This window comes from Scyliorhinus torazame, chromosome 21 (genome assembly GCF_047496885.1).
Source record: "Scyliorhinus torazame isolate Kashiwa2021f chromosome 21, sScyTor2.1, whole genome shotgun sequence".
NCBI classification, from domain to species: Eukaryota; Metazoa; Chordata; class Chondrichthyes; order Carcharhiniformes; family Scyliorhinidae; genus Scyliorhinus; species Scyliorhinus torazame.
Window position 1 is genome coordinate 3,151,748 of NC_092727.1, and position 25,617 is coordinate 3,177,364.

Here is a 25,617-nt window from a genome sequence, read left to right on the forward strand (position 1 = left end):
CACTCCTTCCAATGCTTCCACATCCTTCCTACAGTGAGGTGACCAGAACTGCACACAATACTCCAAATGTGGTCTCACCAGGGTCATGTACAGTTGCAGCATAACCGCACGGCTCTTAAGGATAAAATATTAAAACATGCTGCTGTGCAGAGAGACCTGGGTGTGCTAGTGCATGAGTCGCAAAAAGCTGCTTTACAGGTGCAACAGGTGATTAAGAAGGCAAATGGAATTTTGTCCTTCATTGCTAGAGGGATGGAGTTTAAGACTAGGGAGGTCTGCTGCAATTGTATAAGGTGTTAGTGAGGCCACACCTGGAGTATAGTGTTCAGTTTTGGTCTCCTTACTTGAGAAAGGACGTACTGGCACTGGAGGGTGTGCAGAGGAGATTCACTAGATTAATCCCAGAGCTGAAGGGGTTGGATTACGAGGAGAGATTGAGTAGGCTGGGACTGTACTCGTTGGAATTTAGAAGGATGAGGGGGGATCTTATAGAAACATACAAGATTATGAAGAGAATAGATAGGATAGACGCGGGCAGGTTGTTTCCACTGGCGGATGAAAGCAGAACTAGGGGGCATAGCCTCAAAATAAGGGGAAGTAGATTTAGGACTGAGTTTAGGAGGAACTTCTTCACCCAAAGGGTTATGAATCTATGGAATTCCTTGCCCAGTGAAGCAGTAGAGGCTCCTTCATTAAATGTTTTTAAGATAAAGATAGATAGTTTTTTGAAGAATAAAGGGATTAAGGGTTATGGTGTTCGGGCCGGAAAGTGGAGCTGAGTCCACAAAAGATCAGCCATGATCTCATTGAATGGTGGAGCAGGCTCGAGGGGCCAGATGGCCTACTCCTGCTCCTAGTTCTTATGTTCTTATGTTCTCATGTGACGCAGTGGTTAGCACTGGGACAGCGGCACTGAGGACCCGGGTTCGATCCTGGCCCTGGGTGACTGTCATTATGGAGTTTGCACATTCTCCCCGTGACTGCGTGGTTTTCACCCCCACAACCCAAAGATGTGCTGGTTAGGTGGATAGCCCATGCTAAATTGGCCCTTAATTGGAAAAGGAAAATAATTGGCTACTCTAAATTTATTTTTAAAAATAAATAAGAAGTCTAGAGCACCGGGTTAAAGTCCAACAGGTTTGTTTTGAATCACTCGCTTTCGGAACTCCGAAACTTAAGGCTCTGCATCTGAATTCACTTAGCATTCAAAACAAAACAGATGTATTGTTAGTGCAAATAGAAATTTATAAGTACAATCTGATAGCCATTAAATAGACGTGGCTACAGGATGACATAGATTGGGGCTGAATATTGATGGCTATGTGACATTTAGCAAAGACAGGAATTTAGGAACAGGTGGAGGGGTGGCTGTTAATTAATGATGATATGAGCACATTAGAGAGAAATGACCTAAATTCGGGAAACCAAGATATAGAAGCAATTTGAGTTGAGATGAGAAATGATAACGGCAATATGTCACTTATGCTATTGTAGCTACATGGAAGGTCAAAGTATAAAAGAAGAGATAATGGGAGCTTGTCAGAAAGGTGCAGCGATAATCATGGGGGATTTAAATTTACACATAGATTGGAAAATTCAGGTGGGCCAAGATAGCGTAGATGAGAAGTGTATGGAATGTTTTCAGGATAGTTTCTTAAAACAGCATATTCTGGAACCAAACAGAGAGCAGACTATATTAGACCTGGTATTGTGCAATGAGATAACCTTATAGGGAAGGCACACTTTGTTAGTGAAAGGGCACCCTAGATAGCAGTGATCAGAATTTGAATTTTACAATCCATTTGAGGAAGAGAAGAGTGCATCCAAGACTGGTATTTTAAACTTAAATAAGGACAACTAGAATCATTGAATCCCTACAGAGCAGAAAGGGGTCTTTCAGCCCACTGAATCTGCACCAAATGAGCACTCTACCCATGTCACACCGCCCTATCCCTATAACCCTGCACACCCCTGGACATTAAGAGGCAATTATCATGGCCATGCCACCTAACCCACACATCTTTAGACTCTGAGAGCATGAAAGTGCAGCTAAAGTGAACTGGCAAATGTGATAGATCAACAGATGTTCAGTGGCAGACATTGAAGGGATGTTTTAGAATACACAGAATAGACACATTCCAATGTTTCAGCGGGAGCGGAGTACAGAGGCTGCTGCTGGGTGAGTATTTAAATTTAGAATAACTTACCTTGCAGCAACAGCTCTTGGAGTTTCAGCGGGAGCGGAGTGCGGGGGCTGCTGGTGGGTGAGTATTTAAGTAAACACTTACCTGGTCCCGTTTCTGTTCCTCTTTGCTGTTGTATTTTTTAAAAAAAAATTTTTTTTTTTTAAAGGCGGGAACAGGAAGTTTGACCCGGACTTCGGGAAGTCCCTCACCAATAAATTCTGGTGGAGAGGAAACCCGAAACACTACACGTGTAGTGTCTCCCACCCGCCCTCCTCCTCTAACCTAATAATAAAACCCATTGGTGTGAGGTAAGTACCATATTGTATTATTATTTTTTTTTTTTTTAAATTTAGTTGTTAGCCAGATCTTGGTTGAAAGTTAGAGGGATGGCAGGGAAGGGAGTGCAATGTTCCTCCTGCAGGATGTTTGAGGTGAGGGATGCCGTTAGTGTCCCTGCTGATTTTACCTGCAGGAAGTGCTGCCATCTCCAGCTCATCCAAGACCGAGTTAGGGAGCTGGAGTTGGAAGAACTTTGGATCATTCGGGAGGCAGAGGGGGTCATAGATAGCAGCTTCAGGGAATTAGTTACACCAAATATTGGAGATAGATGGGTAACTGTAAGAGGGACTGGGAAGAAGCAGTCAGTGCAGGGATCCCCTACGGTCGTTCCCCTGAGAAACAAGTATACCGCTTTGTGGGGGGGGGGGGGGGGGGGGGGGGGGGGCTTACCAGGGGTAAGCCATGGGGTACGGGCCTCTGGCACGGAGTCTGTCCCTGTTGCTCAGAAGGGAAGGGGGGAGAGGAGCAGAGCATTAGTAATTGGGGACTCGATAGTCAGGGGCACAGATAGGAGATTTTGTGGGAGCGTGAGAGACTCACGTTCGGTATGTTGCCTCCCAGGTGCAAGGGTACGTGATGTCTCGGATCGTGTTTTCCGGGTCCTTAAGGGGGAGGGGGAGCAGCCCCAAGTCGTGGTCCACATTGGCACTAACGGCAAAGGTAGGAAAGGGGACAAGGATGTCAGGCAGGCTTTCAAGGAGCTAGGATGGAAGCTCACAACTAGAACAAACAGAGTTGTTATCTCTGGGTTGTTGCCCGTGCCACGTGATAATGAGATGAGGAATAGGGAGAGAGAGCAATTAAACACGTGGCTACAGGGATGGTGCAGGCGGGAGGGATTCAGATTTCTGGATAACTGGGGCTCTTTCTGGGGAAGGTGGGACCTCTACAGACAGGATGGTCTACATCTGAACCTGAGGGGCACAAATATCCTGGGGGGGATATTTGTTAGTGCTCTTTGGGGGGGTTTAAACTAATGCAGCAGGGGCATGGGAACCTGGATTGTAGTTTTAGGGTACGAGAGAATGAGAGTATAGAGGTCAGGAGCACAGATTTGACGTCGCAGGAGGGGGCCAGTGATCAGGTAGGTGGTTTGAAGTGTGTCTACTTCAATGCCAGGAGTATACGAAATAAGGTTGGGGAACTGGCAGCATGGGTTGGTACCTGGGACTTCGATGTTGTGGCCATTTCGGAAACATGGATAGAGCAGGGACAGGAATGGATGTTGCAGGTTCCGGGGTTTAGGTGTTTTAGTAAGCTCAGAGAAGGAGGCAAAAGAGGGGGAGGTGTGGCGCTGCTAGTCAAGAGCAGTATTACGGTGGCGGAGAGGATGCTAGATGGGGACTCATCTTCCGAGGTAGTATGGGCTGAGGTTAGAAACAGGAAAGGAGAGGTCACCCTGTTGGGAGTTTTCTATTGGCCTCCAAATAGTTCGAGGGATGTAGAGGAAAGGATGGCGAGGATGATCCTGGATAAGAGCGAAAGTAACAGGGTAGTTATTATGGGAGACTTTAACTTTCCAAATATTGACTGGAAAAGATATAGTTCGAGTACATTAGATGGGTTGTTTTTTGTACAGTGTGTGCAGGAGGGTTTCCTGACACAATATGTTGACAGGCCAACAAGAGGCGAGGCCACGTTGGATTTGGTTTTGGGTAATGAACCTGGCCAGGTGTTGGATTTGGAGGTAGGAGAGCACTTTGGGGACAGTGACCACAATTCGGTGACGTTTACGTTAGTGATGGAAAGGGATAAGTATACACCGCAAGGCAAGAGTTATAGCTGGGGGAAGGGCAATTATGATGCCATTAGACGTGACTTGGGGGGGGGGATAGGTTGGAGAAGTAGGCTGCAAGTGTTGGGCACACTGGATAAGTGGAGCTTGTTCAAGGATCAGCTACTGCGTGTTCTTGATAAGTACGTACCCGTCAGGCAGGGAGTGAGGCGTCGAGCGAGGGAACCGTGGTTTACCAAAGAAGTGGAATCTCTTGTTAAGAGGAAGAAGGAGGCCTATGTGAAGATGAGGTGTGAAGTTTCAGTTGGGGCGATGGATAGTTATAAGGTAGCGAGGAAGGATCTAAAGAGAGAGCTAAGACGAGCAAGGAGGGGACATGAGAAGTATTTGGCAGGTAGGATCAAGGAAAACCCAAAAGCTTTCTATAGGTATGTCAGGAATAAGCGAATGACTAGGGTAAGAGTAGGACCAGTCAAGGACAGGGATGGGAAGTTGTGTGTGGAGTCTGAAGAGATAGGAGAGATACTAAATGAATATTTTTCGTCAGTATTCACTCAGGAAAAAGATAATGTTGTGGAGGAGAATGCTGAGACCCAGGCTATTAGAATAGATGGCATTGAGGTACGTAGGGAAGAGGTGTTGGCAATTCTGGACAGGCTGAAAATAGAAAAGTCCCCGGGGCCTGATGGGATTTATCCTAGGATTCTCTGGGAGGCCAGGGAAGAGATTGCTGGACCTTTGGCTTTGATTCTTATGTCATCATTGGCTACAGGAATAGTGCCAGAGGACTGGAGGATAGCAAATCTGGTCCCTTTGTTCAAAAAGGGGAGCAGAGACAACCCCAGCAACTATGGACCGGTGAGCCTCACGTCTGTAGTGGGTAAAGTCTTGGAGGGGATTATAAGAGACAAGATTTATAATCATCTAGATAGGAATAACATGATCAGGGATAGTCAGCATGGCTTTGTGAAGGGTAGGTCATGCCTCACAAACCTTATCGAGTTCCTTGAGAAGGTGACTGAACAGGTAGACGAGGGTAGAGCAGTTGATGTGGTGTATATGGATTTCAGTAAAGCGTTTGATAATGTTCCCCACGGTAGGCTATTGCAGAAAATACGGAGGCTGGGGATTGAGGGTGATTTAGAGATGTGGATCAGAAATTGGCTAGCTGAAAGAAGACAGAGGGTGGTGGTTGATGGGAAATGTTCAGAATGGAGTTCAGTTACAAGTGGCGTACCACAAGGATCTGTTCTGGGGCCGTTGCTGTTTGTCATTTTTATCAATGACCTAGAGGAAGGCGCAGAAGGGTGGGTGAGTAAATTTGCAGACGACACTAAAGTCGGTGGTGTTGTCGACAGTGTGGAAGGATGTAGCAGGTTACAGAGGGACATAGATAAGCTGCAGAACTGGGCTGAGAGGTGGCAAATGGAGTTTAATGTAGAGAAGTGTGAGGTGATTCACTTTGGAAGGAATAACAGGAATGCGGAATATTTGGCTAATGGTAAAGTTATTGGAAGTGTGAATGAGCAGAGGGATCTAGGTGTCCATGTACATAGATCCCTGAAAGTTGCCACCCAGGTTGATAGGGTTGTGAAGAAGGCCTATGGAGTGTTGGCCTTTATTGGTAGAGGGATTGAGTTCCGGAGTCAGGAGGTCATGATGCAGCTGTACAAAACTCTGGTACGGCTGCATTTGGAGTATTGCGTACAGTTCTGGTCACCACATTATAGGAAGGACGTGGAGGCTTTGGAGCGGGTGCAGAGGAGATTTACCAGGATGCTGCCTGGTATGGAGGGAAAATCTTATGAGGAAAGGCTGATGGACTTGAGGTTGTTTTCGTTGGAGAGAAGAAGGTTAAGAGGAGACTTAATAGAGGCATACAAAATGATCAGGGGGTTAGATAGGGTGGACAGTGAGAGCCTTCTCCCGCGGATGGAAATGGCTGGCACGAGGGGACATAGCTTTAAACTGAGGGGTAATAGATATAGGACAGAGGTCAGAGGTAGGTTCTTTACGCAAAGAGTGGTGAGGCCGTGGAATGCCCAACTTCCAACAGTAGTGAACTCGCCAACATTGAGGGCATTTAAAAGTTTATTGGATAAGCATATGGATGATAATGGCATAGTGTAGGTTAGATGGCTTTTGTTTTGGTGCAACATCGTGGGCCGAAGGGCCTGTACTGCGCTGTATCGTTCTATGTTCTATGTTCAATGAGAAAGAAAAATTGCAAGGGAAGGATCCATCATCTTTGGTTAACTAATAAAGTTAAAGACAGGATTAAACTTAAAGAAAAAGCAGAGCTTTGCACAAAAACATATGGCAGATCAGAAGATTGGAAACAATATAAAGAATATCAAAGCCAAAAATGTGATAAGGAAGGAAAAACCAGAGTTTGAGAGAAAGCTAGCCAATAATATAAAGGTGGACAGTTAGAGTTTCTATAGATATTTAAATAAGAAAAGAGAGAATTGGTCCATAACTGCTTCTGGGAATTGGTAATGGAAAGTAGGGCTATTGCAGATGAATTGAACAGTCTTTTGCATCGGTCTTCGCAGTAGAGGACACAAGTAACATCCCAGTACTAGCTGCAAATCAGGAAATGGAAGGGAGGGAAAAACTCATGAAAATTACAATCACCAGAGAAGTGGGTATTGAGAACATTGTTGAGTCTACGGAATGACAAATCCCTGGTCTGGATGGACTTGAAAGAAGTGGTTATTGAGATAATTTATGGATTGGTCCTAATTTTCTAAATTTCCCTAAATTCGGGGAAGGTTCTATTAGATTGGAAGATAGCAAATGTAACGCCTTTGTCCAAAAACGGAGGGAGACAGAAAGCAGGAAACTACAGGCCAGTTAGTCTTGGGAAAATGTTAGAAGCCATTATTAAAGATGTTATAGCAGGGCACTTGGATAAATCCTTGGCAATCGGGCAGAGTCAACGTGATTCTGTGAAAGGGAAATCGATGTTTAACCAATTTATTGGAATTCTGTGAAGGAGTCACATGTACTGGGGATAATGGGGAACTGGTGGATGTACTGCACTTTGATTTCCAGAAGGCATTTGATATGGTGCCTCATAAGAACATAAAAACTAGGAGCAGGAGTAGGCCATCTGGCCCCTCGAGCCTGCTCCACCATTCAATGAGATCATGGCTGATCTTTTGTGGACTCAGCTCCACTTTCCGGCCCGAACACCATAACCCTTAATCCCTTTATTCTTCAAAAAACTATCTATCTTTATCTTAAAAACATTTAATGAAGGAGCCTCAACTGCTTCACTGGGGAAGGAATTCCATAGATTCACAACCCTTTGGGTGAAGAAGTTCCTCCTAAACTCAGTCCTAAATCTACTTCCCCTTATTTTGAGGCTATGCCCCCTAGTTCTGCTTTGACCCGCCAGTGGAAACAACCTGCCCGCTTCTATCCTATCTATTCCCTTCATAATCTTATATGTTTCTATAAGATCCGCCCTCATCCTTCTAAATTCCAACAAGTACAGTCCCAGTCTACTCAACCTCTCCTCGTAAACCAACCCCTTCAGCTCTGGGATTAACTTAGTGAATCTCCTCTGCGCACCCTCCAGTGCCAGTACGTCCTTTCTCAAGTAAGGAGACCAAAACTGAACACAATACTCCAGGTGTGGCCTCACTAACACCTTATACAATTGCAGCAGAACCTCCCTAGTCTTAAACTCCATTCCTCTAGCAATGAAGGACAAAATTCCATTTGCCTTCTTAATCACCTGTTGCACCTGAAAACCAACTTTTTGCGACTCATGCACTAGCACACCCAGGTCTCTCTGCACAGCAGCATGTTTTAATATTTTATCATTCAAATAATAATCCCTTTTGCTGTTATTCCTACCAAAATGGATAACCTCACATTTGTCAACATTGTATTCCATCTGCCAGTCCCTAGCCCATTCACTTAGCCTATCCAAATCCCTCTGCAGACTTCCGGTATCCTCTGCACTTTTTACTTTACCACTTATCTTAGTGTCGTCTGCAAACTTGGACACATTGCCCTTGGTCCCCAACTCCAAATCATCCACGTAAATTGTGAACAGTTGTGGGCCCAACACTGATCCCTGAGGGACACCACTAGCTACCGATTGCCAACCAGAGAAACACCCATTAATCCCCACTCTTTGCTTTTTATTAATTAACCAATCCTCTATCCATGCTACTACTTTCCCCTTAATGCCATGCATCTTTATCTTATGCAACAACCTTTTGTGTGGCACCTTGTCAAAGGCTTTCTGGAAATCCAGATATACCACATCCAATGGCTCCCCGTTATCTACCGCACTGTTAATGTCCTCAAAAAATTCCACTAAATTTATCACCTAAAAAGTTTACCACGAACCCGGTGGTGGCGGCAACATTGAATATCTGGGGACAGTGGAGGCGACAGAGGGGGGTGCGGGGAGCCCTGGTGGGGTCCCCAATCAGGAACAACCATAGGTTCGCCCCAGGAAGAATGGATGGAGGATTTCAGAGCTGGTACCAGTTGGGAATTAGGAGGGTGGGAGATTTATTTATAGATGGGACTTTTGCGAGCTTGGGAGCATTGGAGGAAAAGTATAAGTTGCCCCGGGGAAATTTCTTGAGATATATGCAGGTGAGGGCGTTTACTAGACAACAGTTGAGGGAATTTCCGTTACTCCCGACACAGGGGATACAGGACAGGGTGCTTTCAGGGGTGTGGGTCAGAGAGGGCAAGGTGTCAGAAATTTACCGAGAGATGAGGGAAGAGGGGGAGGAGTCGGTGGGTGAACTAAAAGGAAAGTGGGAAGAAGAACTAGGGGAGGAGATAGAGGAGGGTATGTGGGCTGATGCCCTAAGCAGGGTAAATTCCTCTTCCTCATGCGCCAGGCTTAGCCTGATTCAATTTAAGGTGCTACATAGAGCACACATAACGGGAGCAAGATTGAGCAGGTTCTTTGGAGTGGAGGACAAATGTGGGAGGTGTGGCGGGAGCCCGGCAAACCACGCACATATGTTTTGGGCGTGTCCGGCACTGGAAGGGTATTGGAAGGGAGTGACGGGAGTGACTTCACGGGTGGTGAAGGCCCGGGTCAAACCAGGCTGGGGTTAGCTCTATTTGGAGTTGCGGAAGAGCCGGGAGTGCAGGAGGCGAAAGAGGCCGACGTTGTGGCCTTTGCGTCCCTAGTAGCCCGGCGCAGGATCCTACTCATGTGGAAGGAGGCGAAACCCCCCGGACTGGAGGCCTGGGTAAATGATATGGCGGGGTTCATTAAACTGGAGCAGATAAAGTTTGCCCTGAGAGGATCGGCTCAAGGGTTCACCAGGCGGTGGCAGCCATTTCTCGACTACCTAGGGGAACGTTAGAGGAAAGACAGATGACCAGCAGCAGCAACCCAGGGGGTAGGGGGGGGGGGGGGGGGGGGTTAGTTTAGTTTAGGTCAAAGATAAAGGGGTTTTGTTACTTGTGTATTGTTAAAAATTTCTGTATTGTTATTGTTGCGTTTGCTTTGTAAGAGGGGAAAAATTGTTGTTTGGGAAAAAAATTTCAATAAAACATATTTAAAAAAAAAAATTCAACTAAATTAGTTAGGCACGACCTGCCCTTTATGAACCCATGCTGCGTCTGTCCAATAGGACAATTTCCATTCAGATGCCTCGCTATTTCTTCCTTGATGATAGATTCCAGCATCTTCCCTACTACCGAAGTTAAGCTCACTGGCCTATAATTACCCGCTTTCTGCCTACCTCCTTTTTTAAACAGTGGTGTCACGTTTGCTAATTCCCAATCCGCCGGGACCACCCCAGAGTCTCGTGAATTTTGGTAAATTATCACTAGTGCATTTGCAATTTCCCTAGCCATTTCTTTTAGCACTCTGGGATGCATTCCATCAGGTCCAGGAGACTTGTCTACCTTTAGCCCCATTAGCTTGCCCGTCACTACCTCCTTGGTGATAACAATCCTCTCAAGGTCCTCACCTGTCATAGCCTCATTTCCATCAGTCACTGGCATGTTATTTGTGTCTTCCACTGTGAAGACCGACCCAAAAAACCTGTTCAATTCCTCAGCCATTTCCTCATCTCCCATTACTAAATCTCCCTTCTCATCCTCTAAAGGACCAATATTTACCTTAGCCACTCTTTTTTGTTTTATGTATTTGTACAAACTTTTACTATCTGTTTTTATATTCTGAGCAAGTTTACTCTCATAATCTATCTTACTCTTCTTTATAGCTTTTTTAGTAGCTTTCTGTTGCCCCCTAAAGATTTCCCAGTCCTCTAGTCTCCCACTGATCTTTGCTACTTTGTATGTCATCAAAGGTTATTGCGAAAAATAACATTTCATGTCGTAGGGGGTAACATATTGGCGTGGATTGAAGATTGGCTAGCTAACATGAGCCAAAGAGTTGGCATAAATAGTTCATTTTCCAGTTCGTAGAATCATAGAATTTACAGTGCAGGAGGAGGCCATTTGGCCCGCCGAGTCTGCACCCGCCCTTACAAAGAGCACCCTACTGAAGCCCACATATATCCCCATAACCCAGTAACCCCCCACTTAACATCTTTTGGACACTAAGGCCAATTTAGCATGGCCAATACACCAAACACGCACATCTTTGGACTGTGGGAGAAAACCGGAGCACCCGGAGGAAACCCACGCAGACACGGGGAGAACGTGCAGACGCCGCACAGACAGTGACCCAGCCAGGAATCAAACCTGGGACCCTGGAGCTGTGAAGCAACTGTGCTAACTGTGCTACTGTGCTGCCCACATTGACAAGATGTGTTGACATCCTGAATTAGTTGACAGGATGTGATGAGTGGCGTGCCACAGGGATCAGTTCTGGGGCTTCAACTTTTTACAATTTACATATAAATGATTTGGATGAAGGGACTGAAGGTATGGTTGTTAAATTTGCTGATGACAAAAGATAAAGTAAATTGTGACGAGGATGTAAAGATACTAGAAAGGGACTCAGATTGGTGAAATGAGTGGGCAAAAAAATCTGGCAAATGGAGTATAATGTGGGCAAATGGACATAGAACATACAGTGCAGAAGGAGGCCATTCGGCCCATTGAGTCTGCACCATGTTAAATTGTCCATTTTGGAAGGAAGAATAGAATTAAGTTTATTATCTAAATGGTGAGAGATCGCCGAGCTCTTGAGATGCAGAGGGATCTGGGTGTCCTAGTGCATGAATCACAAAAGGCTGGTGCAGCAAATAATTTGGAAAGCTAGTAGAATGTTATTGTTTATTGTGAGGTGAATTGATTACAAAATATGCTTCAGTTTGTATTGGTGAGACCACATCTGGAGTATTGTTTAAAGTATTGGTTTCTTTACTGAAGGAAATATGGAAATGTGTTAGAAACAGTTCAGAGGAGATTTACTAGCCTAATACCAGGAATGGGCGGGTTGTCTTATGAGAAAAATTTGGAGAGGTTAGGTTTGTATCCACAGGAGTTTAGAAAAGTTATGAGGCGACTTGATCGAAACTTTAAGACCCTGGAGATATATACAAGGTGGATGCAGAGAGGATGTTTCCTCTTGTCTGAAAATCTAGAACTAGGAGTAACTTTTTAAAAATAAGGGGTTGCTCATTTAAGACAGAGATCAATAGAATTTTTTATGAGGATCATGGATGCAGGTCCTCTGGTTCTTGTATGGTTTAATCAAGTGCTGGTTTCAACAATTATCCCCGCCCCTTGTGAACTTTCTGAATAGGACTCCCTCTTGTGGTAGAAAATAGTTTATGATAATACAAAAGCAAAATACTGCAGATGTGATAAATCTGAAATAATAACAAAACGTACTGGAAACATTCAGGTTGAATTTGTGGAGAGAGAAACAGTTAGGATGCGGAATCTTGTGCTCTCCCTGGTGACAAGTTTGAAGGTGGGAAGGGCATATAATTAGATGGAATGGTAGCATACCGGAACCCTGCTGCCTTCCTGTCTCTGGTGGAATTAGGTTCTGGGTGGGAAGGTCCATACTCCTGTTGCCTGTTGAAGCCCTTAAGTGGCCAACTAAAGACCACATAAGGGCTTCATTCTGCCACCACTGGTATTAACCCATTGCTGGGTAGTGCAGGTCTGTTGGCATGCTTCGGGCATGACCGGTAAATCCGTGTAGCCAGCTTTGTCATCACCAGGGATGGGGGTTCCTTGATCAAAGGTATTCAGTGTATGATTGAACTCCACCCCCTGCCCTTCCACAACCAACAGTACTTAGCTATGGCCGGATCGCTCTGCATTCCTGATCTTGGAACAGCAGTCAGTGTTTTTACTGCAGCAGCCACTGCCTCCCATGTGGCCTTCCAGATAAAAGGCAGCGTGGGTCTCCCACCTTTCTTAAATAGTCATATAGTGAGGTTATATTTTGCTACTTTCAAAAGAATCTAGGTGGGAGATCATAAGCAAAGTGTCCACCATCTCTGCAGGCACCTTTTTACAACCTGAGGCTATAGGCCCTTGGAGCCAGGAGATTTGTTGGCTTTTTATTCAGTTGATTTATCCAGTACATTTTCTTTACCGATATTAATTACAGTACTTTGAGTTCCTCAATCTCATTAGCCTCCTGATCCTGGCTATGTTTTGGCATTCTTTTTGTCTTCCATTGTAAAGACCGATACAAAATATTTCTTTATCATGAGGATTATCTGCAATTTTATCATCTGTAAGTGATCAGGTCTTCAAGTCTACCCGTATTACCAAGTCTTTTTCTTTTTGTTCCTCCACCAGATCCAACAGAGAATGTGGAAATTCTGTTCCAGCCAAGTGTTTTGAAGGAAACGGACAATATGACAATTGAGTGCAGATCTGATGGATCATCAAATGTTGACTACACCTTTTACAGAGTGCTGGTGAGGAGCTTTTCTGCTGACAGTATTACATCTGTAACTCTTTTTAATCAAGAAGTGCTTGTGCCTGATTAATAAGCCAGTTTATAATAATTCAACTATCTCAAATTCCTGATGCTACTGCAAATATTGTTCCACTTGCAGTAACTTGTAAAGTAAAACACAAAAGATCCATTCTGCTGGGGACAGAGTGGGTTAACTAATCTGAATATATCTGACAATTCAAAAGTTAAGATTTGTAAGTTCCAATTAAAAATACATCTTCAGATGTTTTTATCATTGTATCAGAGTTACAAAGCCAGAGCTCAGAGTGTGGACAGGGGCAAACCCCTAATCCAGTTCCTCGCCTGCTCCAAAAACCAATTCAACTGAATCCAATTCATGGCCCCCCAAGAGAGACATACCAAATCCAGGCATTAACAAGCACGGGTCAATTCTCTCCTGGTTTGAAAAGGGGTGAAGTAAGAGTTCTCTACCGGACGTCATTTTGTCACCACCCTTCTTTTGTTTAAACAAGAAACATGATCATGGACATATTTTATGTACCCACCTGTCCTTTACACTTAATTCTGTAATCTCAGAATTAATACATCTGCGTTGTGTCAGGGAAGGTAACCCTGGACTAATCCAACACCGGATTGGTCATATGTATGTAAACTGTCATATGTATTTCAACTACCCAAACTTCCAATGAACACCATAAAACTGATATTTTCTTAATCTTACGTATGTGAATTTGTACCCTGATTAAAATTCCTCGTGTATCAAAATTACCCTGGAAAGGTCAATGATAACCTTTGAAAAGAAAAATTTGTTAATTACACTCAAACTATGATCTTTAAATCACAATGTCAGACGACAACCAAATATCACCTCACTCACAAAGGAAACCTAGCTCATCAGTGCTTTAACTAAAATTAGTTAGATAAAAATCCTTGTGGTTCCTATTCTAAAGTTCCAAATTATAAACTCAACGTTACTTCTCAGAAGATAAATCTTAGCAGAGATATATGAACATTCACAGACCAAACACACACATTCTCACACCTCGCAAATATCACAGTTAACTGTTAGCACTCCCTCCTGGCTACAGATTCTCAAAGCGACAGCAGTTTCACAATCGCTTAATTAAAATACTGAACAAAATCTTCCATTCTCCTTCATCATAAAACTTAATCTGTTTTATTCCATTTAAGTCAATTTCCACTGATTGATTTTATAGGCATTAGCTATTCTTAGAGATGTATATTTTTTTTACAGATGATCTGCTTGCTGAAAGGGTTAAATTTTGTACAGAACCTAAGGGGGCGGAGAGTGGGTGGAGAACTTGGAATTATGCCATTTGCGTCTTTTACGTGATCTCAAACTTTATTTATTCTTTCCTTTACTGTTACTCAAATTTCTTTCTTGTTCTTTAAACTGATTTCAAGTTTCAATGTTCGCTAATTAACCAGTGTTTGAAAGAGATCTTACTAGTTTTTTTTAACTCAAATTAATTGAATTACTGTTGTGTTTATCTGGATGGCTTGAATGGCTTAATCTCAAACTGAAATCCCATCTCGCAGTTCTTCTCGACAAGAATCCATTGTTAAGTTTCTAACCTTAATCTTGTATTTACTATACTCTTTACCCTACAGTCATTAGCCATAATTGTAACAGTTTTCTGTGATTCTTTTGCCGGTTTGCACAATCTTATCATAGGATTTACAGTGTACGGTAATGCTGCTATCTTTTCTCGCTTTATTTCTATGCTTAAAATGATTTGGTGTGAATGTGGGAGAGTGAGAGCGCAATTCCTTTAAAATAGCCTGTTTTTCAAACGGTGTGAAGGCTTTATATCTGCCATTTACATTATTAGCGTAACGCTGCACGGGGGTGCACTTAATTTATGTCATTTGTTCTTCTAACTGGTGAACTAAGATGACTCCTGCCTAAATTTTTTTTTTGCCGAATCTCAGTTTTGTTTACCCCACCAGTTTCTTTGTTCTACGGGGGCTGCGTCGGGATCCCACCCATCGTTGATCATTGTTTTTTTTGTACCCGAGTATTTTGCTCTTATCCCCACGCCAGACTCATGGATCCCCGGGGACCCCAGAAAAGCGGCCTCGTTCCTCTCTTTTCCATGATGTGTTAACCGTGTCATCTCTATCACCCGTTTATCCGGTGTGCCTAGGTGACTGTGCTCAGAGGCTTTTACCTTTCATCCACTGCCATAGGGTGGTGGTCCTGGCTTGGCAATGTCACCGCAAGTTCCGCGACCGTTAACACTCAACAGTCTGTGCGTCTTGGATTCCCAACTAACTCTGGCCTTCACGTGAGAGCTAAATTGTCCCCTTAATTCAGGCTCAGCATGGGTCCTCGAGCAGCCAATTAGTACTAAAGTAAATGGTATAGCGGACCAACAAAACAAACCAAAAAAAGACATTTTAAACTGAGTCTTTTACTCACTTGGCCTTGATACCAGATTCGTTGGATGCTGCTTCGCCGTCCGTCCATCTCGCCATGTGACTAACTTCAGACGGTCAAAGGTTTTACTCGCCTTGTCCACTGGCTTGATCGGCGTTCGGCTCAGCAACATTCTGCCGACTATGCCAATTGTAGAGTTGAAAATATTCACACGAAGGCCTGAGGATGAGTAAAGAAGCAGTTTATTGTATCAGAATTCTGGGAGAAAGGCCTGAGGCTCCGCAGCCTTCTGGACAGCACTCTTTCTCACTTGAGCTAAGGCTCACACGGGTTAATATACAGATTCAAGGGGAGGAATTAGTTGTATTCTCATTTACATACAATCAATCAACTATATTCGCGTCACAATTCATTACATGCAGTCAATCAATTTTCGTAGCATCCCAGTTATCACATATATGGGGATGCCACGCTGCCCAGGGGGCCGCCGCGCGGTCGGTGACATAGGATTGTGCGTTTCTGGAGGCAACGTCCTTGGACCCTGCCAGGGCCCGTGCCTCTCTAAGTCCCAGGATGTCTTTTTCTAAGAGCCGCTGGCGGATCTCTGAGGAGCTCATACCTGCTACGAAGGCAACCCGAATTAGCAGTTCCGTGTGCTCGCTCCCCAAAACTTGCGGGCAGCCACAGTTTCTGCCCAGCACCAGTAGCGCACGGTAGAACTCCTCCAACAATTCCCCGGGGCTTTGCCATCTTGTTGCAAGCAGGTGACGTGCGTAGACCTGATTTACAGGGCGGATATAATGTCCTTTTAACAGTTCAATCGCTGCATCAAAGTCCTCTGCCTCCTCAATGAGGGTGTAGATCCCAAGACTTACCCTTGAGTGCAGGAGATGCAGTTTCTGCTCCCCCGAGGGTGTGCCTCCGGCAGTCTCGATGTAGCCTTTAAAGCACGCCAGCCAGTGCTTCAAAATCGCCGCCGAGTTCTCCGCGTGGGAGCTGAGTTGCAGACACTCCGGCTTGATTCGGAGATCCATCCTTTCAGCTTAAGTCTAGTCTATTAAATTGATGCACAATCAATTACTATTAAAACAAGGTAGTAACATAACTGAAGGCTTTAATAGACTAGAACTGTTCCCCAGCAGCTTCGGTACAAAATGAGGGCTGCTGGGATGGCATCAGTTCTTATTCCCCGCCAATCAGGGCGGAGCTACATACAAAACAGCCAATGGTAAACTCCTAGGTTTAACCAATGGTCTTCAGCCTCCGGGTTCTGCAATACCTGATAATACCACTGCATTCATGTTGAGAGGGCTAGAATACACAAGCAAGGATGTACTTCTGAGGCTGTAGAAGGTTCGGGTCAGACTGCATTTGGAGTACTGTGAGCAGTTTTGGGCCTCGTATCTAAGGAGGGATGTGCTGGCCTTGGAAAGGGTCCAGAGGAGGTTCACAAGAATGATCCCTGGAATGAAGAACCTGTCGTATGAGGAACGGTTGAGGACTCTGGGTTTGTACTCGTTGGAGTTTAGAAGGACGAGGGAAGATCTTATTGAAACTTACAGGATACTGCGAGGCCTAGATAAGAGTGGACGTGGAGAGGATGTTTCCACTTGTAGGAAAAACTAGAACCGGATCTCAGACTAAAGGGATGATCCTTTAAAACCGATGAGGAGGAATTTCTTCAGCCAGAGAGTGGTGAATCTGTAGACTCTTTGCCGCAGAGGTCTGTGCAGGCCAAATTATTGAGTGCCTTTAAGACAGAGATCCTATTGATTAATAATGGGATAAGGGATTATGGTAAGAAGGCTGGAGAATGGGGATGTGCAAAATATCAGCCCATGATTGAACGGCGGAGCAGACGCAATGGGCCGAATGGTCTAATTCTATGTCTTATGGTCTTATGAAATCCAGAATACAATCATAGAATTTACAGTGCAGAAGGAGGCCATCGAGTCTGCACCGGCTCTTGGAAAGAGCACGCTACCCAAGCCCACCCCCCCTAGCCCCATAACCCAGTAACCCCACCCAACACTAAGGGCAATTTTGGACACGAAGGGCAATTTATCATGGCCAATCCACCTAACCTGCACATCTTTGGACTGTGGGAGGAAACCGGAGCACCCGGAGGAAACCCACGCAGACACGGGGAGAACGTGCAGACTCCGCACAGACAGTGACCAAAGCCGGGAATCGAACCTGGGACCCTGGAACTGTGAAGCAATTGTGCTATCCACAATGCTACCGTGCTGCCCCTCAGTGCAGGGTGTAGCAGTGGAACAGTCTTATTCACTGGCAAGCTTTTATTTATGGAGAGACACATTTTAATTTTTAAAATTTTAATAATCTTTATTGTCACAAGTAGGCTTACATTAACACTGTAATGAAGTTACTGTGAAAAGCTCCTAGTCCCCACATTCCAGCGCCTGTTCGGGTACTTTGAGGGAGAATTCAGAATGTTCAAATTACCGAACAGCATGTCTTTCGGGACTTGTGGGAGGAAACCGGAGCACCCGGAGGAAACCCACTCATACACGGGGAGAACGTGCAGACTCCACACAGACCCAAGCTGGAAATCGAACCTGGGACCCCGGCGTTGTGAAGCAACAGTGCTAACCACTGTGCTGCCATGCACCTCCAATCAACAACCCCCCCTTCAGCCTACTCTGTATTTATGAGCTTAGGTCAATCCCCAAATCCTACTCGCCACCTAAATATCAATAACACCTGGAATATTGTGCGCAGGTTTGGTCTCCATATTTAACTAAGGATATACTTTCATTGGAATTGGTACAGTGAAGGTTCACTGTAATAGTGACCATGAAACTATTGTTGATTGTGGTAAAAATACCCATCTGGTCCACTAAATCCTTTAAGTAGGAAATCTGCCACCCTTACCTGATCTGGTCTGTATTTGGTTGACTTTTAACTGTTCCTTGAAATGGCCCAGCAAGCCACTTAGTTCTATCGAATCACTACAAAGTCTAAAAGGAATGAACTCTCACCCGAACAGCACAGTTGATGCACCTTTCACCACATGGTCTACAGCAGTTCAAGAAGGTGGCTTACCTCGAGGGCAGCATGGTGGCGCAGTGGTTAGCACTGCTGCCTCATGGTGCTGAGGACCCGTGTTGGATCCCGGCCCCGGGTCACTGTCCCTGTGGAGTTTGCACATTCTCCCCATGTCTGCGTGGGTCTCACCCCCACAACCCAAAGATTGTTGTGGGTAGGTGAATTGGCCACGCTAAATTGCCCCTTATTTGGAAAAATTTAAAAAAGGAAAGAAGGTGACTCACCTCCACCTTCTTAAGGGCAATTAGGGATGGGCATTAAATGTTTGCCTGGTCAACAATGCTCACATTCCATAAATGAATAAATTCAAAATCATTTGAGAGTATGCACAATATGGACAATTTAGGCAGAAAGTTAAAAATCACTGCTTCTTAATATACCTGTCTTTTGCACCTGCTGTTTCAGACAGATGTGTAGAAAGTAGCAGCTGTAACTTCATAGAAAGCCAAAGCATATCACACCTATTTAAACCCCCTCAGATCCTTTGATTTGCAAAACCTATTCACTTTCAAAGAGAAATAGCTTTTAGAAGGCTGTAATTGACAGGGTAATAGCTTCAAGACAGCCAGGTGTCAGGATTGTTTATTTTCATTTCCCTTCACCCTTGAATGCACCTCAAGTGCCATGATTTGAATCTAATCACAATGCTTATAAACATTTTGAAGTTAAGTGCTTTCACTTCCTCTTTTTCTCAGCAGCAAGCACTTAACTGCTTTAGCTGTGACCAGGGGCTGTCAATCATAGTTAGATGTTTTGAATTTGTGGTTAGGTTCATAGCAGCACAAACCAGGACCAATTCCCTTACTGCAGGAGAACATAGGGCGGGATTCTCCGACCCCCTGCCGGGTCGGAGAATCGCCGGGGGGGCGTCGTGAATCCCGCCCCACCGCTCCGGCGCCGGTTTTTTGGTGGGGGCGGGGATCGCGTTGTGCCGGTTGGGGGCCGTTGGCAGTGGCCCCCCAGCGATTCTCCGCCCCGCGATGGGCCGAGCGGCCGCCCGTTTTCAGCCGGTCCCACCGGCGTAAATCAAATCAGGTCCATACCAGCGGGACCTGGCTTTGCGGGCGGCCTGCAGAGTCCTCGGGGGGGCTTGGGGGGATCTGGCCCCGGGGGGTGTCCCCACAGTGGCCTGGCTCGCGATCGGGGCCCACGATCCCCGGGCGGGCCTGTATCATGGGGGCACTCTTTCCCTCCGCAACAGCTGCTGTTAACTTCCGCCATGGCCGGCGCGGAGAAGAACCCCCCTGCGCATGCGCTGGGATGATCCAGCATGCGCTGGCACTCCCGCGCATGCGCCAACTCACGCTGGCAGGCGGAGGCCCTTCGGCATCGGTTGGCGTGGCGCCGGCTGGCGCTTCGCCAACCCCGCCGGCGCCGGCCTAGCCCCTGAAGGTGCGGAGGATTCCGCACCTTCCAGGCGGCCCGACGCCGGAGTGGTTCCCGCCACTCCTCGGCGCCGGTATGGCCCGCCCCGCCGGGTCGAGGAGAATCCTCTCCCAAACAGAGAATTCTGCCCCATATATCTCTGCTTTCCGAGCTTTAACGAGCAGCTCTACTTTTAATTCACTTGCCAGTTCAATTAACTTGTCTTTTTGAAGCCCTTGTAAATACACCAAAGATTGGTCCTTTTCTTGAAGAAAGACTTCAGCAGCTTCCAGAACCACCCTGCTATGCTTTTACAAGCCTAGTGCCTCTTTAATATATACTGCATCTCAAATCGTCACTCTTTACCGTTCCAAAGATCCCAGGTCGGAGCTCCCAAATTATGTTATTACAAATTATGTTATTATGTTATGTTCTCATCAAAGGACTCAGCTTTGTACTCCTTTGTCCCCACCTCAATAAATTCTGGGCTCGACATGATGTTGAACTCTTCTTCCGCCGCCTTCGTCTCCGTGCCCACTTCTTTGGGCAAGAGTCCTCCCCCCGTTCCACACATCCTTTCATGTGCCTCCAACATTCTGCCTCCAAGTGGACCCCCCCCTGCCGGGACAATTACCTCCCCTTGATCTTTTCATTGAGAACTGTCGACAGGACATTGGCCGTCTTAATTTTTCTGCTCCCCTCATCCATTCTAAGCTCTCCTTCTGAACTTTCTGCTCTTCACCCCATCAGGTCTAACCTTGGCCGGGATTCTCCCCTACCAGGCGGGGCGGCAGGTCCCGGCGGGATGGAGTGGCGGGAACCACACTGGCGTCAGGCCGCCCCAAAGGTGCAGATTTCTCCACACCTTTAGGGGGCAAGCCTTCACCTTGAGGGGCTAGGCCCGCGCCGGAGTGGTTGGCGCGCCGCCAGCCGGCGGGAAAGGCATTTGGTGCCACGCCAGCCGGGGCCGAAGGGACTGCATGGGCGGCGGAAGTCCGCTCACGCACGGGAGCGTCAGCAGCGGCTGACGTCATCCCCGCACATGCGCGGGGGGGGGGGGTCATTTCCGCATCGGCCATCGCGGAGGCTGTGGCCGAGGCAGAAGGAAAAGAGTGCCCCCACGGCACAGGCCTGCCCACGGATCGGTGGGCCCCGATCGCGGGCCAGGCCACCGTGGGCACCCCCCCCCCCCCCCCCCCCCGGGGCCAGATTGCCCCGCACCCCGTCCCCCCCAGGACCCCGGAGCCCGCCCGCGCCGCCAGTTCCGCTGGTAAGGTAGGTGGTTTAATCCACGCCGGCGGGACTGGCATGACAGCAGCGGGACTTCAGCTCATCGCGGGCCAGAGAATCGCTGGGGGAGGCCGCCGACCGGCGCGATTCCCGACCCCGCTGAATTTTCGGTACCGGCAAGTTTGGCGGCGGCGGGATTCATGCCGCCCCCCCGGCGATTCTCCGACCTGACGGGGGGGTCACAGAATCCCGCCCCCGACGTTGTCATCAAACCTGCCGACAAAGGGGGTGCTGTTGTCATCTGGCGCACTGACCTCTACCTCGCAGAGGCTGAGCGCCAACTCTCAGATACTTCCTCCTACCTCCCCCTGGACCATGACCAGACCACTGAACATCAAGCCATTATCTCCAACACCGTTAGCGACCTCATTTCCTCCACAGCCTTCCCCCCACAGCTTCCAACCTCATATTCTCCCAACCCAGGACAGCCCGCTTTTATCTACTTCCCAAAATCCACAAATAGGACTGTCCCGGCAGGCCCATTGTGTCAGCATGCTCCTGCCCCCCCAAACTTATTTCCTCTTATCTTGACTCTATCCTCACTCCTCTGGTCCATTCCCTCCCCACCTACATCCGGGATTCCTCTGATGCCCTGCGTCATATTGACAGCTTCCAGTCCGCGGACCCTAACCGCATTCTATTCACCAGGGATGTGCAATCCCTCTACACCTCCATCCCACACCCGGATGGCCTGAGAGCTCTTCGTTTCTTTCTCAAAAAGGGGTCCGGACAATTTCCATCCACCACCCTCTCTCCTCCGCTTGGCTGATCTCATTCTATCTCTCAACAACTTCTCCTTTAACTCATCCCATTTTCTCCAAATCAAAGATGTAGCAATGGGTACCCGCTATGGTACCCATACCAATGGGTCCTAGCTATGTTTGTCTTTTTATGGGGTATGTGGAACATTCCTTGTTCCAGGTCTACCCGGTTCCCCTCCCACAACCCCTTTACCGATACATTGATGACTATTTTGGTGCCACTTCCTGCTCTTGTCCGGGCCTGGAAAAATTAATCAACTTCGCTTCCAGTTTCCACCCTCCATCACTTTCACCTGGTCCATCTCAGACACTTCCCTTCCCTTCCTTGATCTTTCTGTCTCCATTTCCGGCAATAGATTATCTACCAATATCCACTTTAAGCCCACTGACTCCCACAGCTATTTGGACTAAAGCTGTTCGCACCCTACACCCTGTAAGGACTCCATCCCTTTCTCTCAACTCCTTCGCATTTGTTCCGATGATGCCACGTTCCAAAATGGTGCTTCGAAAATGTGTTCCTTCTTCCTCAACCGTGATTTCCCACCTACAGTTATTGACAGGGCCCCCGACAATGTGCGGTCTATCTCCCGCACCACTACCCTTGCCCCCTCCCCTCCCTCCCAGAACAAGGATAGAGTTCCCCCTCGTCCTCACATTTCATCCCACCAGCCTCCGTATGCAAAGCATAATCCTCCGCCATTTTTGCCAACTCCAGCGTGATGCCACCACCAAACACACCTTCCCTTCACTCCCTCTGTCAGCATTCCGCAGAGACCGTTCCCTCCGAGACAATCTAGTCCACTCCTCCACCATACCCAGTACCTCTCCCATCACCCATGGCACCTTCCCATGCAATCGCAGAAGGTGTAACACCTGCCCCTTTACCTCTTCCATGCTTAACATCCCAGGCCCAAAACGCTCATTCCAGGTTAAGCAGCGTTTCACTTGCACCTCTTCCAATCTGGTCTATTGCATTTGCTGCTCCCAATTGGTCTCCTCTATATCGGAGAGACCAAATGCAGACTGGGTGATCGCTGAGCACCTTCGCTCTGTGCGCATTCAGGACCCTGACCTTCCCGTTGCTTGCCATTTTAACAAAAGACCCTGCTCCCATGCCCACATGTCTGTCCTTGGTCTGCTGCAATGTTCCAGTGAAGCTCAACGTAAACTGGAGGAACAACATCTCATCTTCCGGTTAGGCACGGTCTCAACATTGAATTCAACAACTTCAGATGATTTGCTCTACCCCACCTTGACCCATTTGTTTTCATCCCATTTCATTTCAACTGTGTCTTACCATTTCTTTCTTTCTTAATATATATTTAACCGCCCCCCCCCCCCCCGCCGTCTTATCCACCTTTCCTTACCATTTCCCCCCTTTGCTTCCCCCTTCCCCTCCCCCCACATCTCCATCTGTCACAGTTTAGCCTCTGATGTTAGTTTCTCTGCTGTTTGGCCTCTCACACGTTTTGTTCTCTCTGGGGACTGCCATTAGCACCCTTGGTTTCTGTGGCTATTAGCACCCCGTTTCCCTGTGGCTATGACTCATCTTTCATTCTCTCTCCACAGTATAAATATTCCCCACATTCTCTGACTGTTAGCTTTGACAAAGAATCATTGGACTCAAAACGTTAGCTCTTTTCTCTCCCTACAGATGCTGCCAGACCTGCTGAGATTTTCCAGCACTTTCTCTTTCGTTATGTTATTACACCCTGGGCTAGTGCGCAGTCAATTCCAGCCCCACTGGACCCAGAGTCACAACACAGGTGAAATTAGATTTTGTATTAATACCCGTGGCTTTGGTTGAGTTAAATTGGCCACAGCCACTGGCAACTAGCACATCTCAACTGGCACATCAAGGAATGGGAGCTTGTTAGACTTCTCTATTTCAAAAGAAATTTGAACACAAATGGCATGGATTAAGGTGTGTAAGGAAAATCTTACATGCAGTTGCAGATTCAAACATAGCAAGCGCATCACCTCCATATTATGTAAGACATAGGAGGTTCGGGGCATTCCAATGAAACACGTTTGTGAGAGCTAGGACTAAGGGATCCCACAGTAACACTCTACTATGTGAGTTGCTCAGTTCATAAATTCTATTAATACAGATTCAGAAAATGATGGTGTGCTTCGATTGCCATGATATAGTAATATGGCGTGAATGTCTATGGCTTCCTTGAATGGCACATTGGCGAATCGGCTATGACCAGCACATGACCAGGTGTATAATTGACATTCCTGACAGTATCAGTGCTGTATCCATCAAATACTTGTTGAGCAAAAATAATCCACACAAGACTTATTGATCACTCTGAGGTTAGGCAGATGGAAATATCTTTGTAATAATAACTGTGCTTCCCTTCTGATGAACAGGATGGAAAGACCGAGGAGATCTTTAACTCCGCTGACAACATCTTCGAATTTAAAGAAATGCAACGAATGGACAGTGGTGTTTATGGCTGTAGAGTGCTGGACTTTGAAGTGCCTGACAAGAATTTTGACACAAACAAGACAATAATAATCAATTGTATGTATTTGTTTTCTCTTTCCTTTTCCCCTTCAGCCACTCCCAAAATCTCTTGACTGGGATTCAATGCCATTAAGGCAACTTCCATGTTATATGCACACATTACCGATGCATCTTCAAGAATAGGGACTCAGCTGGCTCTTAGAGGGGGTAGAAGATATGTGTGAATGTTGCGTTGGGGGGTGGGGGGGGGCTCGCCCGCAAACCACGTTCATTTGTTTTGGTCCTGTCCAAAGCTGGAGGATTACTGGAAGGCGGTGTTTAGGGTAATCTCTAAAGTGGTGCACATGAAACTGGACCCGGGCCCTTGGGAGGCCATATTCGGGGTGTCGGACCAGCCGGGGATGGAAACGGGCACGGAGGCAGATGTTGTAGCCTTCGCCTCGTTGATTGCCCGAAGGCGGATCCTGTTAGGGTGGAGATCAACCTCTCCACGCTGTGCCCTCGCATGGCGGGGGACCTGCTGGAACTCTCCACGCTGTGCCCTCGCATGGCGGGGGACCTGCTGGAACTCTCCACGCTGTGCCCTCGCATGGCGGGGGACCTGCTGGAATTCTTGATGCTTGAAAACTTCAAATTTGAACTGAAGAGAAGGATGGAGCGTGTTGTGTTCTGCTTCTTCATGCAGCATAAGCTGCTTCCTTGATGTACACTCTGACAAAGGAAGGTTCAGACTTGGAGATAGATTTAACACATTTATCGAACAGTTAACAATTCTCCTACTTGAGTTTGACTCTCTTGCTAATCTTGCTATAGTAACTCAGTCTAACTAACCAGTCTGCTCTAAGCCACCTGGTGGGTGTGATGCTTCTGATCTGCCCCTGTCCTACTCTCTAAGTGTCGCCTGTGGAAAGAGACAGAGCATGTGTGCCCTGTCCTTTTATATGGGTTGTGTAAATGCCCCCTAGTGGTAGTGTCACCTCTGGGTGTCTTTACTGCCCATTGGTCATGTCCTATTCTATGTGTTCATTAGCTGTATGTCTGCATGTCATGATGTCTCTGGCGCTCCCTCTAGTGTTTACTTAATCTTAGTGTATTTACATTAACCCCTTGTGTATTTATAGTGATGCATATCACCACAGAGAGG

The 25,617-nt window shown here is 46.7% G+C and overlaps 1 protein-coding gene across 3 annotated transcripts in view; it reads left to right on the forward strand.

The window, feature by feature from the left end:
* The window catches only part of LOC140398106 (cell surface glycoprotein MUC18-like), a 340,911-nt gene that overhangs the window by 238,460 nt on the left and 76,834 nt on the right, over positions 1–25,617 (forward strand). For all 3 annotated transcript variants that reach the window (XM_072486362.1, XM_072486360.1, XM_072486361.1), the window contains exons 7-8: positions 12,991–13,112; positions 24,377–24,530. In XM_072486362.1, the coding sequence (XP_072342463.1) occupies positions 12,991–13,112; positions 24,377–24,530 (276 nt within the window). The remainder of the gene's footprint in view (positions 1–12,990; positions 13,113–24,376; positions 24,531–25,617) is intronic.